A 17,814-nucleotide genomic window follows, 5' to 3' on the forward strand; every position below is an offset into this window, starting at 1 on the left:
CACCTGTCGATCGCCTGTTCCATTCTAACCTCAGTTGTGAACAAGACCCCAAAATACTTGATCTCCTTCACTTGGGGCAGGATCTCATCTGGAGAGGACACGCCACCCTTTTCCGACTGAGGACCGTGGTCTCAGATTTGGAAGTCCTGATTTTCATCCCAGCCGCTTCAGTGAAGCGCTCGAGTGAGAATTGGAGATCATGGCTTGATAGGTTCTGACATCATGGCTTGATGTCAGAACCACATCATCTCCAAAAAGCAGAGAGGCAATACTGAGGCCACCAAACCGAACCCCCTCTACGCCTCGGCTGAGCCTAGAAATTCTGTCCATGAAAGTAATAAACAGAATCGGTGAAAAAGGGCAGCCTTGGTGGAGTCCAACCCTCACCAGAAATGGGTCCGACTTACTTCCAGCAATGCGGACCAAACTCTGACACTGGTCGTACAGGGACCGTATCAGGGGGTTTGGCACCACATACTCCCGAAGCACCACCCACAGGACTCCCCGAGGGACACGGTCGAACCCCTTCTCCAAGTGCACAAAACACATATAGACCGGTTGGGGGAACTCCTGTGCACCCTCGAGGCCAGGACGAAAACCACACTGTTCCTCCTGAATATGAAATGCGACTTCCCGACAGACCCTCGACTACGGCATCCCTGAATAGGGAGACTGATGAGTGTGATCCCCCTGTAGTTGGAACACAGTCTACGGTCCCTCTTCTTAAAAAGGGGGACCACCACAGGTGGTGAGCTCATGGGGTGGTGAGCTCATGGAAAGGGGGACGCACGTTACCCTTTCGGGCTGTGCCCGGCCACCAGGTGCTCGCCTTCGAGCCCCACCTCCAGTACTGTTGAAATGAGCAGTGAAATACTACCCATGTAAATTGTTCGTTGTATTACGGTTTACATTCTTATCATTGCTACAAGAAGTTGGAATGAGGAGTTCTGTTCATAAAGGCCTTCCTGCAAAGGAAAACGGATGCATGTCCAACCACAATCAGGTGTCAGAAACTGTCTGGGAACTATTTTACAACTTGCAAGTAGAGCTATTTGGAACCCTCAAACACAATATATTACTTTCATCTCCCCTTTCTTATGGAAAACACCCCTGTTCAGTTCTCTCAGTTTTTTTTCCAAGAGCTTTTTAAAGAACCAAAATAAGCAACAAATCTACTTACTGTGTGTTGATAACCAGTCTGTCCCACTGTCCTTTGATATCATCTTCAGATGGCTGCTCTGTTATGTAAAGGCCATCAAACTCCAACTTCCTGGCAACCTCCTTTTCACGCTTAAAGACCACCAATGGAACCTACATGGCACATTTGCCCATATGCACAATACACGTCCACACACACACATGCACACCAAAGGAACAGTGCTACTGTATTTTAGTAGGTGTTTTTGGTTTTGAAAAAGTTGATTTTCATTATTTATTCGGTGTGAAAGTAATCATCGTTTGTGTCTATTGTATATTTATGTATGTGTAGGTATATGTGATTAGCAATCAACATACTGTATAATGGACATTATTATTAAGTCGACACAACCCTGTTCAAATACCAGGTTTTTGTAATGTATTTGACAAATGAGACCAAGATAAATAATTTCAAAACCTTTTCCACCTTCAATTTGACCTATAACCTGTACAACGTAATTGAAAGAAAAGTATGATTAACACCTGTGATAATGTGGCTGTGTTCAGATGTAACCAGTTACATTTGAAATAATGTTAAATCGGATTCGCCACACACATACCACGATTTAAAGTGCCGCTGTTTAACGCAAAATAAAGCTCAATTATTCGAGTAGGCTTTTCTGATATTTTTGTAGTCACGTCTTAAAAGACAAAACATGGTCAACAGAGAGCTTCCACAGCATCAGTTGGATCTCATTGTTAAAGGTATCAGTCAAGAGAAGAGAACAACATTTCCTACAGTGAAGCATGGTGGTGGAAGCGTAATGCTGTGGGGCTGTTTTTCTTCAGCTGGACTGGGGCCCTGGTCAAGGTGGAGAGAATTATTCCCATCAAAATGAGTTTAAATGTGATTGTGATTGATTGCACCCCTCCTGGAAGCCGTCCCCTTATCGTGGTGGAGAGGTTTGTGTGTCCCAGTGATCCTAGTAGCTAAGTTGTCTGGGGTTTCACGCCCCTGGTAGGGTCACACATGGCAAACAGGTCCTTGGTGAGGGACCAGACAAAGCACGGCGAAAAGACCCCTATGAGGAAAAATATGAATGGATCTAGGTTTCACTTGGTTTCACGGGGCCCCCCTCTGGAGCCAGGCCTCGAGATGGGGCTCGAAGGCGAGCGCCTGGTGGCTGGGCACAGCCCGAAAGGGTAACGTGCGTTCCCCTTTCCATGAGCTCACCACCCCATGAGCTCACCACCAGGCACAGCCCGAAAGGGTAACGTGGGTCCCCCTTCCCATGGGCTCACCACTTGTGAGAGGGGCCATAGGGGTCGGGTGCAGTGCAAGCTGGGCAGAGGCCAAAGGCAAGGACCTTGGCGATCCGATCTCCGGCTACAGATGCTGGCTCTAGGGACGTGGAATGTCACCTCTCTGGCAGGGAAGGAGCCCGAGCTGGTGTGTGAGGTCGAGAAGTTTCAACGAGATATAGTCGGACTCGCCTCCACCCACAGCTTGGACTCTGGTACCAGTCCTCTCGAGAGGGGTTGGACTCTCTTCCACTCTTGAGTTGCCCACGGTGAGAGGCGCTGAGCAGGTGTGGGTATACTTATTGCCCCCCGGCTGGGCGCCTGTACATTGGGGTTCACCCCGGTGGACGAGAGGGTAGTCTCCCTCCGCCTTTGGGTGGGGGGGGGGACGGGTCTTGACTGTTGTTTGCGCCTATGCACCAAACAGCAGTTCAGAGTACCCAGCCTTTTTGGAGTCCTCGGAGGGGGTGCTGGAGAGCGGTCCCACTGGGGACTTCAATGCTCACATGGGCAATGACAGTGAGACCTGGAAGGGCGTGATTGGAAGGAACGCCCCCCCCCCCCCCCCCCCGATCAGAACCCGAGCGGTGTTATTGGACTTCTGTGCTCATCATGGATTGTCCATAACAAACACCATGTTCAAGCATAAGGGTGTCCAAGCACTTGGGACTAGGACACCCAGTTCGATGATCGACTTTGTGGTCATGTCATCGGACTTGTGGCCGCATGTCTTGGACTCTCGGGTGAAGAGAGGTGCGGAGCTGTCAACTGATCACCACCTGTTGGTGAGTTGGCGCCAATGGTGGGGGAAGATGCCGGTCCGACGTGGCAGGCCCTATTGTATTGTGCAGGTCTGCTGGGAATGTCTGGCAGAATCCCCTGTCAGAAGGAGTTTCAACTCCCACCTCCGACAGAACTTTGCTCACGTTCCGGGGGAGGCGGGAGACATCGAGTCCGAGTGGACCATGTTCCGCACCTCCATTGCCTGTCGTGGCGGCAATCCTCGCAACCTTTGGTGGACACTACCTGATACGGCCATAAGTATTCAGACCCTTTGCTCAGTATTTAGTAGAAGCACCCTTTTGAGCTAATACAGCCATGAGTCTTTTCTGGAATGATGCAACAAGTTTTTCACACCTAGATTTGGGGATCCTCTGCCATTCCTTTTTGCAGGAACGTTGGTGGACAGACATTTTCAGCTCTCTCCAGAGATGGTCAATTGGGTTTAAGTCAGGGCTTTGGCTGGCCCATTCAAGAACAGTCACGGAGTTGTTCTGAAGCCATACCGTCTACTCACAAACCTCAATGGCAGCAGGCTGAGGAAGCGACTGCAGGCCGTGTTCCTGCTCCTCGGCAGCTGTGGCAGGCTCCCGTTTCTGCTCCTCGGCAGCTGCGCCAAGCTCTCGTTCCTGCTCCTCGGCAGCTGCGCCAGGCTCCCATTTTATATACTCCTGCACTACTGCGTTGCCTCCCTGCTTCCCTGCTCTTGTGTACTCGATGCTTTTGCCTTTCCTTCCTCGCCTTCGACCAAACCCCAAACGTGACATCATTGTCTTGTTGGAACGTAACCCTTCGGCCCAGTCTGAGGTCCTGAGCACTCTGGAGAAGGTTTTCGTCCAGGATATCCCTCTACTTGGCCACATTCATCTTTCCTTCTATTGCAACCAGTCGTCCTGTTCCTGCAGCTGAAAAACACCCTACAGCATGATGCTGCCACCACCATGCTTCACTGTTGGGACTGTATTGGACACGTGATCAGCAGTGCCTGGTTTTCCTCACACATACAACTTAGAATTAATTTCCAAAAAGTTCGATCTCGGTCTCATCAGACCAGAGAATCTTATTGCTCACCATCTTGGAGTCCTTCAGATGTTTTTTTCACAAACTCTATCTGGGCTTTCATGTGTCTTGCCGCTGTGCTCTTAGGAACCTTAAGTGCAGCAAAAATATTTTTGTAACCTTGGCCAGATCGGTGCCTTCCCACAATTCTGTCTCTGAGCTCTTTAGGCAGTTCCTTTGACCTCATGATTCTCATTTTCTCTGACATGCACTGTGAGCTGTAAGGTCTTATACTGTATGTATTGATATAATAATTGGCTGTATAGAGCTGATTGGACATGGGACGCATTAAAAATATTTTGTTGTGGGGGGTCGTAATATCCACACGGATAATAATGAAATTAATTATACTTGTAATAACAATTATTATTCAAAAAATGCATTGGTAGCAATGAAAACAACAACTGTAATAATCATGATAACAATAATACTGACAATAATATTAATCATACTAGTACTTGAATCCTTAAACTCTTGAATCTAGTGATGATAAATAGATATCTGCCGTATATTTTTTTGTTTTTCTCGTTTTCTCCCTTTTTAAAGGAAGGAAAGAAAAGCATCAACAATACCAGCAAAAGGAAGAAAAACTAAATAAAAACATTAAATAAAGTAAATGGCGGCACGGTGGCCGACTGGTTAGAGCGCCAGCCTCACAGTTCTGAGGACCCGGGTTCAATCCCCGGCCCCGTCCTGTGTGGAGTTTGCATGTTCTCCCCGTGCCTGCTTGGGTTTTCTTCGGGCACTCCGGTTTACTCCCACATCCCAAAAACATGCATTAATTGGAGACTCTAAATTGCCCGTAGGCATGACTGTGAGTGCAAATGGTTGTTTGTATGTATGTGCCCTGCGATTGGCTGGCAACCAGTTCAGGGTGTACCCCGCCTCCTGCCCGATGACAGCTGGGATAGGCTCCAGCACGCCCGCGACCCTAGTGAGGAGAAGCGGCTCAGAAAAGGGATGGATGGAAATAAAGTAAATGAAGATAGATGATAATATTATACGTATCTGAATCTGAGTTCCCTTCCCTTCTGCTTTTTCTTCGCTTTGGAGGAATGTGAGCTGAATTTGTCTTGTTGAGGTTCTATGAAGGAAAAGATTGGGGACCAACTTTTCTTAAAAACTGTGATGTTGGTCGTAGTTTTTCTGATAGAAGGTTGATCCATAGGTTGATGTTTATTGATTTTGTATTTGTTTATACATTTACAGTTCATAGGAATTGTTTTCTTGGTGGCAGTTCGAGAAATGAGTATTTCTTGTAAGGTCTTGTGCAGAAGATTAACTTTGTATTTTGTCAACATTGCTCCTCTCATTTTAGGCAACTTCCACTGTGTTTCCTGCCAGTCTGATTGTCTACCCTGCCCGGATTGTTTCCACCTGTTCCCCCTGACCGTGTTTCGCTTTGTTTTGTGCAAGTTTGTCTTGTCTGGTGAGTCAGAGTACTAAGCCTTGTTTTCCATGCCATACGTGCATGTTTGTGTTAAGTCTTGCGCTCATTGATAAAGTTTTGTATTTTGTTGATACTTGTTCTTGTTTGTTATGCACTTCAGTTTTTCCTCAATATCCAGTGCTATCCAGGTACGGAGGGGGGAAATGTGGAGCTTTAAGCAGCGCTAGGCACCGTTGCTGTTGGAGTTGTTCAAATGAATAAATATGCTTACAAAAAGAGTTCAACTTTAGGCTATATGTGTATCACTGAGATAATATCACAGAGAGCTAAAACAGCACAGATTCAGATGTTTACTAAAGAACTGATCATTTAAAGTATAATTGTTAGTCTTTTTGCTTACAGTTTCATTGAGTTAAGATTGTGCATTGAGTGGTCCTTTATACTCTATTTGCCTGGAACTATTTTATTCATTTATGCTGCATAAATAGGTGGACAGGAGGATGTTAAATATTTTTTAAAGAACAGCAAAACAGCATACCTTGAGACAGTAATATCCGATGATGCAGAAGAAAGAGATGACAGTGTGAAGGATAGCCAAGATCCGCAGTGTGGGCTCCATGTATCCGCTGCCCTCCTCCAAGACAAAATGGACCATAGCTAACTTCAAGGGCTCTCCGAGGTCATCCATTACACCATCTTTCTTCTCCACCATAGGCTCACCACTCAGTGGATCCCACTGAATGGTGCTGTCTGGTGGGCTGTTTGTGATCACTTCCTCAGCCACTGATGAGGATTTAGAAACCTAAATATTTCAAATAATAGGAAAGTTTTAAGTAAGGAAGTGGAGAGAAAGTTTCTCTTATATTTCGCTTTCTATTGCAATTGCTTAGCAAGACCGTCCGCAACTGTCAGGAAGATTACACCATCCATTCACATGTGCAAATACCTTATAGAATAGGAGAATGAAGTTGATGGCAAATGCAACTAATAGAGCCAGCATCCTCATGTTGTAAAAATTCCTAGCAAAATAGTTCTGTGGGAGGAACAAAAGATGCGGAAAAGTTACAACAGACACATGTCCTTAAAGCAGTTAACAACAACAACAAAATGAGATTAAAAAGTAGTTCTATGTACCAGGAGTTTCCTCTGATACGCAACGATCTTCTTTGAGACTGCTGACTCCTGCAAATCGGGTTCATCCTTTGACATCTTATGCCTTTTCACCTTTGATTTCATCTTCACATTCTTCTCCTGTTTCTCTTCATGTTCACCCCTGAAAAGCACAAGTGATTTCCAAACATTTTCATGGCATTGTCACACCCATTTTGTACTTTTGTGAGTAAATAACATGGTATGATAGGAAACAGTATTTGTTAAATATGCATTTTCAATACAATGATCTTTCTTATTGTGGCTTACATCTGTAAGTGAATACAGTATGTATAGCGCCTGAAATAAGTATATAACACGTCACCATTTTTCTCACTAAATATATTTCCAAAGGTTCTATTGACATGAAAATTCACCAAATATATTTTTGGTGTCGTCTTGGCTTTCCTTGCCTTTTTGCACCTCCTTTTCTTCATGTGTTCAATGCTTTTTCCCGATGTCATTTCACATTATCACACATAACTTAATTTCTGAGCTTATTTGTTCCACTTTCTTTGTATGCATGGAATACTTGGGTTGTTCCCAACAAAATCTGATGAAAATTTCATGTCAATAGCACCCTTGGAAATATATTTAGTGAGAAAAATGGCAACGAGTTAATTACTTATTTCAGCCGCTGTATGTATAGGCAAAATGGTTATTTTTATATCTAATGAGAGCCAATAGAGAGCTACAAGCATTCAGCCTTTAAAAAGATAACAGCTTTGATTGTCACTGCATAGGAATTTATTTAAAGGGGACATTATGGAAAAGTGAACTTGCATTTGCTTTTATTCAAACAGCTGTGTCTCTGGAGTTCCTCAGAGAGCACATCAAGTGTGACATTCAACAACCAAAAAAATCTCTTGTAATCTGCATATTCCTGAAAATGTGTTTGTGAGCAGGCCTTAATGCTGAGAGTGCTAGCTTCTGATAAGCAGTACAGGCAATCTGTCCACTCCATGACCAACATACACAGACACTAATTGACAAGTTCCTAAAGTCTAGCATATTAAGTGTTGCCCGCGAAAGGATCGTGAAGAGGGTGCTTATGGGGTCCTTTTCCGTGAGCAGAAGCCATTAGCTTTGTTGCCCTCTAGATCTGCCCAGGTTGTCGTTTTCGTTACCAAAGCCTTACTAGCCATTGGCCCAGCAGTACATGGGGTGTGGTGAGCCTTGGTTCACTCGCTTCAGACAGGTCCACCCCCTTAAAATAGGCTGATTTTAGCAAGTCAAGAAATAGGATGTGTTAAGTGTTTTCTAATTCTGGATCCTTGGGGTATTTTGACAAAAGCTTGTCACAGACTTCTAAGAGCCGCCGCACACTAAGCAAAGCGACAAAACACAACTGAACAGAGCAATCGCGAACCAATTACAGTGGTTCACTCACACCGCACATCTGCTGACGCTTGGCATCAGAAAAACTGAGAGAAGCGTAAAATCCTGTACCTGTTGATGAAGAACAATCGTGAGAAAGGCAAACGAGCATGGTTGGTGGTTGAGAAGCTGTACGTCGACAGTCAACTGTTTCGTGATGCCAACGTCACCACCTGGCTTTAGTAGATAAGTACTTCTGATTTGGCGTCCTTATTAACCGTCAAAAGCTTGTATTTTGTTTCCTTCTTTTCATTATCCATCCATCCATTTTCAACACCGCTTATCCCGGTTAGGGTCGCGGGACGCTGGAGCCTATCCGAGCTGATTTCGGGCAAAAGGCGGACTACACCCTGAACTGGTCGGCAGTCAGTCGCAGGGCACATATAGACACGGACAACCATTCGCAGTCACATTCACACCGTCACTGAGTGGGAACTGAACCCACGCTGCCTCCACCAAAGTCAGGCGAGTGTACCACTGCACCATCAGTGACTTCTTTCCATTATGCTTAGACAAAAAAGAACAGAACCACGCATTCCCATTAGTAGGAATCCTGATCCCTTTGGATTCATTTCCCTGTTCTTCCAGTTCTCACGCACGTAAAACACACAATTGTAACAATTCCCTCCCTGTGCACTCCAAACAACTACACACCACATTATTCCCTTGGCAATAATCTTTGATTCTTATGTTTAATGTCTCTTTGCTACCCTTTTTTGTACTCTGGCTTTTGTTGTAGTTAAATATATAATTTGTATCACCTGAATAACATCAATATCCATCCATTCATTTTCTGTACCGCGTCTGCACACTGAAAAAAGCAACAAAGTATACATAGTACCCAATTTATTCCAAATCACTATACAACGCACCCATTATATGTCACACTTTTGTGTCATGGAATGTCAATGACATTCGATCACAGGCAAAGAGAATTAAGATTATGGATTATATCACAACATTTAAAAGATTTTCTCCTACTACAAGAAACATCGAAACGAAGCAGATGAAAAATGCCTCATTGATTCAAATTTCACTCAGGCTTTCTCGGCTTTTTAGAACAGCAGAAAAAGAAGAGTCTCAATACTAGTTGATAAAAGACTACTTTTTACAATAAAAAGTACAGTAGCGGACCCAGAAGGCCAATACATAATTATTGCAGGCAACAATATTTAACAAACTACAAACAATTGTCGATTTATACGCTCCTAATAACGATGACCCAGCCTTTTCCACACACTATTTGATTAACTCATCAGTCAGTTCTATAGTTGTCATGGGAGGCGATTTTAAACTTTCTCTTAATTCCTTCAAAGATGGCTCAAATCCCCAAAATAGCGACCAGCCACAAAGCGCCAATATATCAGAGCAATATATGGACGACTTTGGACTTGTCAAACTATGGCGACTCAAAAAAATCGTGCAAAAAGAGTACACTTTTTTTTTTTGTAAATATACCGCTCTTTCTCAAGAATAGATTTTATCCTCTCAAACAATTTTGCGGCTAATAAAATTACCTCTAAAATGCATCTAATCATCAGCAGTGACCACACACCAATATCTCTCTACCTAAAAATTTAGTCCAATCTGGTACCTCCACCAACATGGCGCTTTAACACATCCCTATTGAAAGACCCGGATTTTGATGCATTTGAGACGAAAGCATGCACAACCTTTTGAAATTCAATGAGTCCCCAAACACATCCTCATCCCAACTTTGGGAAACAGGGAAATATGGAATGAGAGGTCATATCATATCATACTCTTCATACAAGAAAAAACAAGTAGTAAAATTGGAAAATAACATTGCTGAAACAAATAAAAGATCTCCCATAAGAATCAGAATCAGAATTATTTTTATTTGCCAAGTATGTCCAAAAACACACAAGGATTTTGTCTCCGGTAGTTGGAGCCGCTCTAGTACAACAAACAGTCAATTTACAGAACAATTTGGAGACATAAAGACATTGACAAAAAACAATTGTGCAAAAAGATACAGAGTCCTCTAGCACTTAGAGCAGTTCGAATGACTAATATTGCAATCGTCCGGTGCAATGACCATTGTGCAAAAGGCGCTGAGACTTCAAGGAGTGTACGCGGTTTAAAGTGACGAGTAGTGCGATCATCTGGGACAATGTCGGTTGTGCAAATGTTACAGATACTCCTCAATCAGTGTGCAAATGGAGCAGATGCTACTCTGGCATGAGTGGCCAGTATATGCAAATAGTGCAGCATGGCGAGACAACCACAGTGAGTGCACAAGTGAGTGTGACAACGAACTCAAGTCAAAAAATTGCCATCTTATTGTAATGGAATTATAGGTTAGGTGTTTAAGAAGTTGATCGCAAGAGGGAAGAAGCTGTTGGAATGTCTACTAGTTCTAGTTTGCATTGATCGGGAGCGCCTACCTGAGGGAAGGAGCTGGAAGAGCTGGTGACCGGGGTGCGGAGGGTCCGAGAGGTTTTTGCACGCCCTTGTCTTAGTTCTGGCAGCGTGCAAGTCCTCAATGGTGGGTGGGGGGGTACCGACAATCCTTTCAGCAGTTTTGATTGTCCGTTGCAGTCGGAGTTTGTCCTTTTTTGTAGCAGCACCAAACCAGACTGTGATGGAAGAACACAGGACTGATTCGATGACCGCTGTGTAGAACTGTCTCAGCAGCTCCGGTGGCAGGCCGTGCTTTCTCAGAAGCCGCAGGAAATACATCCTCTGCTGGGCCTTTTTGAGGACGGAGTTAATGTTGGTCGCCCACTTCAGGTCCTGAGAGATTGTAATTCCCAGGAACTTGAAGGTCTCGACGGTTGACACAAGGCAGCTGGACAACGTGAGGGGCAGCTATGGCGAAGGATGCCTCCTGAAGTCCACGATCATCTCTACAGTCTTGAGCGTGTTCAGCTCCAGGTTGTGTCGGCCGCACCACAGCTCCAGCCGCTCCGCTTCCTGTCGATATGCAGACTCGTCACCGTCCTTGATGAGGCCGATGACAGTGGTGTCATCTGCAAACTTCAGGAGTTTGACAGTCGGGTTTGCTGCGGTGCAGTCATTCGTGTAGAGAGAGAAGAGCAGCGGAGAGAGGACACAACCTTGGGGCGCTCCAGTGCTGATGTTGCGTGTGGATGAGGTGGCCTCCCCCAGCCTGACCTGCTGTGTCCTGCCCGTCAGAAATCTGTAAATCCACTGGCAGATGGCAGGTGAGACGCTGAGCTGGAGAAGCTTGGTTGAAAGGAGTTCAGGGATGATGGTGTTGAACGCTGAGCTGAAGTCCACGAACAGGATCCTCGCGTAGGTCCCTGCACTGTCGAGGTGTTCGAGGATGAAGTGCGGTCCCATGTTGACTGCATCATCCGCAGACCTGTTCGCTTGGTAGGCAAACTGCAGGGGGTCCAGCAGGGGACCTGTGACACTCTTGGGGTGGTCCAGCACGAGACGTTCAAAGGACTTCATGACCACAGATGTCAAAGCGACAGGCCTGTAGTCATTCAGACCAGAGATTGCAGGTTTCTTGGGGACTGGAATGATGGTGGAGCGTTTGAAACAGGATGGAACTTCGCACATTTCCAAAGATCTGTTGAAGATCTGAGTGAAGACTGGAGCGAGCTGGTCCGCGCAGACTTTGAGGCAGGATGGGGACACGTGGTCCGGGCCTGCCGCTTTGTTAATCTTCTGTTGTTTGAAGATGCGTCTCACATCATGTTCATGGATGGTTAACGTAGAAGTCAGAGGTGTGGTCGCGGGTGCGGCCGGGTGGGTGTGTGGTGTGAAACTGTCCTTTTCAAATCTGCAGTAGAAGGTATTCAAGTCGTTGGCTAGTGTGCTATTGTTCTCACCTTGGGGGGATCGTCGCTTGTAATTAGTCAGCGATTGGAATGCATGCCAGACTGATTTAGAGTTGTTTGCGCTGAACTGTTTTTCCAACTTTGCTGCATAGATCCTCTTTGCAATGTTAATTTCTTTAGTAAGCTGGTTTCTAGCTCGATTATACAGGGCCCTGTCCCCGCCCGCTCTGATATGCGTCCTCCTTAGCTTGGCGGTCAAAAGATCAATGAGACAACATTATATTCAAAAGAACATAATTTCCACAGCAAAAGTTAAGATACACCAACTGTGAGTACAAAAATAACTCAAACAAATTTCTTGAAAACGAACTTCAACGCGATAAAGACAAGTCATTGATCACAGCTAATCAAGATTCAAATGGCAACCATAAACAGTCACCGCTAGAAATAAATTAAATCTTTTACAATTAAGTCACTGATGGTGGAGTCGTACACTCGCCTGACATTGGTGCAGGCAGCGTGGGTTCAGTTCCCACTCATTGACGGTGTGAGTGCGAATGGTTGTCCGTGTCTATATGTGCCCTGTGACTGACTGGCGACCAGTTCAGGGTGTAGTCCGCCTTTCGCCCGAAGTCAGCTGGGATAGGCTCCAGTGCCCTGCGACCCTAACCAGGATAAGCAGTGTTGAAAATGGATGGATGGATTTTACAATTATTATAGCAACTTGTATGTATCTTCTAACAACCCAGACCAAAAAGAAATTGAAACTTTTATTAATGATCGAAGAATTTCTCAATTTAACACAGAAACTAAAGACTGTCTTAAAACTCCTTTAACCATCACAAAATTACAAAAATATGCAATCAGGAAGAGCGCCTTGCCCGGATGGAATTTCAGTCGAATTCATTAAACACTTCTGGTCAATACGAGCACCTCTATTTTTCAGAACCGTCAAGGAGATAAAAGATAAAGGTCAGATTAGTAGCCATATAAACACAGCTGCAATCACACTACGACTAAAACCAGACAAAGACCCCAACGCCCGGCTAATTATCAGCTTTGATCACTAATTAATGTACTGTAGATTTAGATCAAGAATATCTCGAAAGCCCTTGCTGCGAGACTTGAAAAGGTACTCCCGTCGATAATCCACTGTGACCAAACAGGTTGCATTAAAGGTCAAAGTTCCACAAATAATGTCAGACATCTGTTAAATTTAATAAGCATGTCACAGTATAAAAATGGTGGCACGGTTGGCTGACTGTTAATTAATAAAAAATGGGGACAATGTCGCGGGCCAAACTCAATATTTAATGAAAAATCACTTCAATGCTTCCCTCCTCTCCAGAAATGTAGCGTTAAAGTTCATCATATGACAACAAACGGAAATTTTGCTTAAACACTGAATCTGGAATAAACAAACTTTAATATTACAAACACATGAGAAATCAAATTTGTGATAAAAGACATCAGTGGTATTTGTTTGTTGTTTTGTATTTAAATGGATAACATGAATTCTTCTGTCTCTCCATCGTCTATTTATCTATCTCCAATTACCTTTCTTTTTTATGTTAATCCTTTTTTAAAGCCCATCAACAAAACAACCCAAAAAAATAAGAATGTCCTTCAATAAAAATCCAAACTTCAAACTATTAACAGTCCCTGCCTAGAAGTTACTAAAGGGCATGAAAAAAAACAATAATTAAATTATGTTATATTCTTTGTTACAGCCACGTTGCACCGGACATGACAAACAGGTCTGTCTTTTACTTTAGTGAACAGACAATCTGCCTCCCACCTGTCTTGGAAGTTAACTGTTTTCCATCTTTCATTTGGCCATTTTTGGGAAGTCGAAGTGTAAATTTGCTCGAGGAGACTGGTAGCATAGTTGCTAACGACTGCAACAGAAAGGGAAAGGGCACTCGCCAGTCGAGACTGATGTGCCAACACACTAGTAAAGCATTCTGGGATTTGTAATATTAGGGGCACATGTGCTGAATACTGGCGGGCCAGCTCTAATACACATTTGATATGGTCTTGTGGGACAAATATAATTACATCGTGGGCCAAATCTGGCCCCCGGGCCTGAGTTTGACATATAGACTCTATAAAGTACAGAATCTCAATTAGCTCCCAGTATGTTCTCCCCAATCTGGCATAATCCAGATTTTGAAATGAACAACATAACACTTTATTTTAGCATGTGGGACTGACTACTTCCAACAACTATTTAACAATAATAATCGTTAAAAATGAAAACGCTACCTCAAATTAACTATTTATTTTCAATGATACCAGTCAAACCCACATTAAAGTGGTTCCAACTGCTAGACTCTGCCATTTTAAATGTTTACTCTAAAAATAAGAAAAATAAATTTAGCCTATATACCCTTCAGAAAGGTAAAACTGAAGGGGGACTTGACACACCCAACTTCAAACACTATTACTTTGCTAGCCAAATACAGTACTTCATTAAATGGTTACATCCAAATGTTGAACAACAATCTTGGCTGGAACTAGAACAGATAGACTGCAATATCACCAAAGTCTCAAACGCCACAATTGTTTTACGAATCTGATTATTGCAGCCACTTTATCGGTTTGGTGTAAAAGTCTAGAATCAACACAATCGCAGTCGGCAGCATATTATTCTTCCCCAATCTGGCAAAATCCCAATTTTTAGATTAACAAAATACCCTTTTACTCCAGCACATGGGAACAAAGCAGAATTGACCGGCTACATCACTTATTTAAAAAAAAATGCATTCATGTCATTTGAAAGTTTATTCTAAGAATTTCAAATTAGACAAAAGTATATATAGGTATACAAATTAATCTCAAGTATTAATTTAATACACTTCACCAATTGCAAAATGGGAAAAAGACCTCTCAGTGTCTATTTACAATGAATACTGGGCGGAAATCTGCAGAAATATATTCTCAATGACAAAAAAACAGTAATTTACAGCTCATCCAGTTCAAAGTACTGGGGTTGGTGGTCCAGTACCCGTGCTCCTTTTGGGACTGGTCGGGGCTGGGGGACCCCCCTGGGTCCTGGGGAGTGGTTGGCGTCCCCCTTGCTGGGCTCACTGGCTTGGCCCACCATTCCTCAATGTGCCAGCTCAGCAACTCCGTACGCCAGTTGACTAACATGCATGTGATATGGTGCTCATTCACTGATGAGCATTAGAAAATTCTAATGCTAACGCTAGGTGACGAGCTGTAAATGCTCACCATCAAACGCCCTCTCTCAACAGTAAAAAGACAATATACTGTAGCGTCTGCTTACACAATGAGATGGCGGCAACCCGTGATCGATGAATAATCTTATTGTCAAAATGATTTTACTTAATGTGTCAAAGAAACCGTCTCGCCTCCCGCTTTATGGCTTCAGCCAACACTCGAAGCAGAGCTTGGGCAGACGCACACAGGCATTTACTGCCCCACCCCCGACTCATTGATACCCTTAGGGATAGTCGGAACTTGTATAACAACAGTCCATGAAACACAAACTGAATGTGTCACGATACGAAGGTATCCGTTTTAACTGGACCCAGTAGCAAGCGGAGGCTGAGAAGTTTGATTGAATAGTTTATTGAAAAGGAAGTGGGAATTGGATCTTTGAGGCGTATGGCGGGTTGTCGAGACGGGGAACGAGCGGCAGGCGGTGGCGTGAGCAGGTGGATGGCTTGCTGCCGTGGTGGAAGAAGTCAGCAAGGCGGGAACACGGAAGGAGCACTGAGGACGAGGAAGAACATGGAAGTCAGAATAAAACAAATAAGAGGGCAGGTGGAGACAGGCTTGAGAAGTGACACATGGAACGTTGGAGGAATTTTGAGAGATTGTGGAAGTTTTAGCTGAACAGATGTGGGATTAATGATTTTGGTGATAGAGAAGGGACAAATAAAGCGTGGAGTGAGTTTACGGGATTCGGTTTGGAGTGGGAGGTCACAGGAGGAAAGCCAAACCATCTGACCCACCTTGTACTCAGGCGGGGGAGAGCAATGAAGACCCGTCTGCTTATTCTTCTCGGCAGACCGAGTCAGGGCCGCCTTGATGTCCTTCCATACTGACTGGACCTGTCGCAGGTGATCCCTCACCGTGGGAACCGCCACTGTATGCTCCTGTTCCTTAAACAATGGAGGTTGGAAGCCATAACATGCCATGAAAGGAGACATACCTGTGGCGGAGCTAGTGAGGGATTTGTGGGCATATTCAATCCACGAGAGAAAGGTGCTCCAGGAGGCGAGATTAAGTGCAGCAACGCGGCGAAGAGCCGTCTCAAGATTCTGATTTGACCGCTCCGTCTGGGCATTGGATTGTGGATGATAACCAGAAGACAGACTGGCTGCTGCGCTCAGTGCTTTACTGAACTCCTTCCATGCCTGGGAGGAGAACTGAGGACTTCGGTCCGAGACGATGTCAATGGGGACACCGTTGATCATAAATACATGAAGGACGAGGAGATTAGCGGTTTCAAAAGCAGAGGGTAATTTGGGGAGGGTTATGTAATCGACACACTTGGAGAAACCATCAATAACAGTAAGAATAATGGTGATACCTTCAGAGGGGGGTAAACGTGTGACGAGGTCCAAGGAAATGTGGGACCAAGGGCGGCTCTGGATGGGTAAGGGGCGGAGCAGACCAGCTGGGGGGTTGATGCGAAGCTTTTCTCGGGCACAGACGGACCAGGCGAGGACGAACTCTTGCGTGTCTTTCGCCAGGCTGGGCGAATCACCCGTACCAGTGTTGTTGGTACGGGTGATTCTGGGATGACGGGTGAGCTTGGAGTTGTGGGCCCATTGAAGGACGTCAGAGCGTGCGGAATTGGGCACGACCAGCCGGTCTGGAGGTCCGGTCTTGGGATCCGGATGGGTCCTCCGAGCCTCTTTGACCACTTGTTTGATCCTCCAAGTAGCAGCCCCGACAAAGCAGGAGGAGGGGATGATGGTTTCATGTTCAGCAGGGCTGAGTACATGAGGGTAAGGGCATCAGGGTTGCTGTTGCAGGAACCAGGACAGAAGGAGAGAAGTTGAACCGGCCCACCGAGCTTGTCGGGGATTGAGATGTTTGGCTGAATGGAGGTATGCAAGGTTTTTGTGAATGGTCCAAATGATCAATGGAGACTCAACCCCCTCCAGCCAATGCCTCCACTCCTCTAAAGCCCAGATGATAGCCAGCAGCTCACGGTTGCCAACATCATAGTTTCTTTTGACAAGGGACAGGCGACTGGAAAAAAAAAGCCACAGGGATGAAGTTTCTGGGATGTGGGGTCCCACTGCAAGAGGACAGCCCCCGCCCCAGTGTCCGAGGCGTCAACTTTCACCACGAACTGGAGGGAGGAGTCAGGGAGGCATAGGATGGGAGTACTGGTGAACATGGTCTTTAGCTGGTTGAAGGCTTGGGACACGGCCAGGTTTCACTGGAAAGGGCCCGTTGACCACTGCTTGGATCTTGGCTGGGTCTGGTTGTAATGACCTTTGGCAATGATATAGCCCAGGAAATGTAAGGAGGAGAGGTGGAATTCACACTTTTCTGGTTTGACATACATGTGGTTCTCCAGGAGGCGCTTGGAGGACTTGGCGGACATTCCTCGGGGGAGTGGGAGAAAATTAGAATGTCGTCTAAGTAGATGAAAACAAACCAGTTCAGTATGTCGCGGAGGACATCATTAATGAAGGTTTGGAAGACTGCGGAGCATGACCAGGTATTCGAAGTCTCCGGGGGGGGGGGGTATTGAAAGTGTTTTTTCATTTGTCCCCCTCTCTGATACGGATGAGATGATAGGCATTGCGTAAGTCCAATTTGGTGAATATCTGGGCGTCACAGAGATGTTCAAATGAGAGG

General features: G+C 45.0%; 1 protein-coding gene across 2 annotated transcripts in view; it reads right to left on the bottom strand.

The window, feature by feature from the left end:
* The window catches only part of ryr2a (ryanodine receptor 2a (cardiac)), a 355,011-nt gene that overhangs the window by 52,919 nt on the left and 284,278 nt on the right, over positions 1-17,814 (bottom strand). For both annotated transcript variants that reach the window (XM_061705277.1, XM_061705276.1), the window contains 4 exons: positions 6,803-6,941; positions 6,615-6,701; positions 6,207-6,470; positions 1,181-1,311 (listed from right to left, as the gene is read on the bottom strand). In XM_061705277.1, coding sequence (XP_061561261.1) covers positions 1,181-1,311; positions 6,207-6,470; positions 6,615-6,701; positions 6,803-6,941 — 621 coding nt within the window. The remainder of the gene's footprint in view (positions 1-1,180; positions 1,312-6,206; positions 6,471-6,614; positions 6,702-6,802; positions 6,942-17,814) is intronic.

This window comes from Phycodurus eques, chromosome 19 (assembly GCF_024500275.1).
Source record: "Phycodurus eques isolate BA_2022a chromosome 19, UOR_Pequ_1.1, whole genome shotgun sequence".
NCBI lineage: Eukaryota > Metazoa > Chordata > Actinopteri > Syngnathiformes > Syngnathidae > Phycodurus > Phycodurus eques.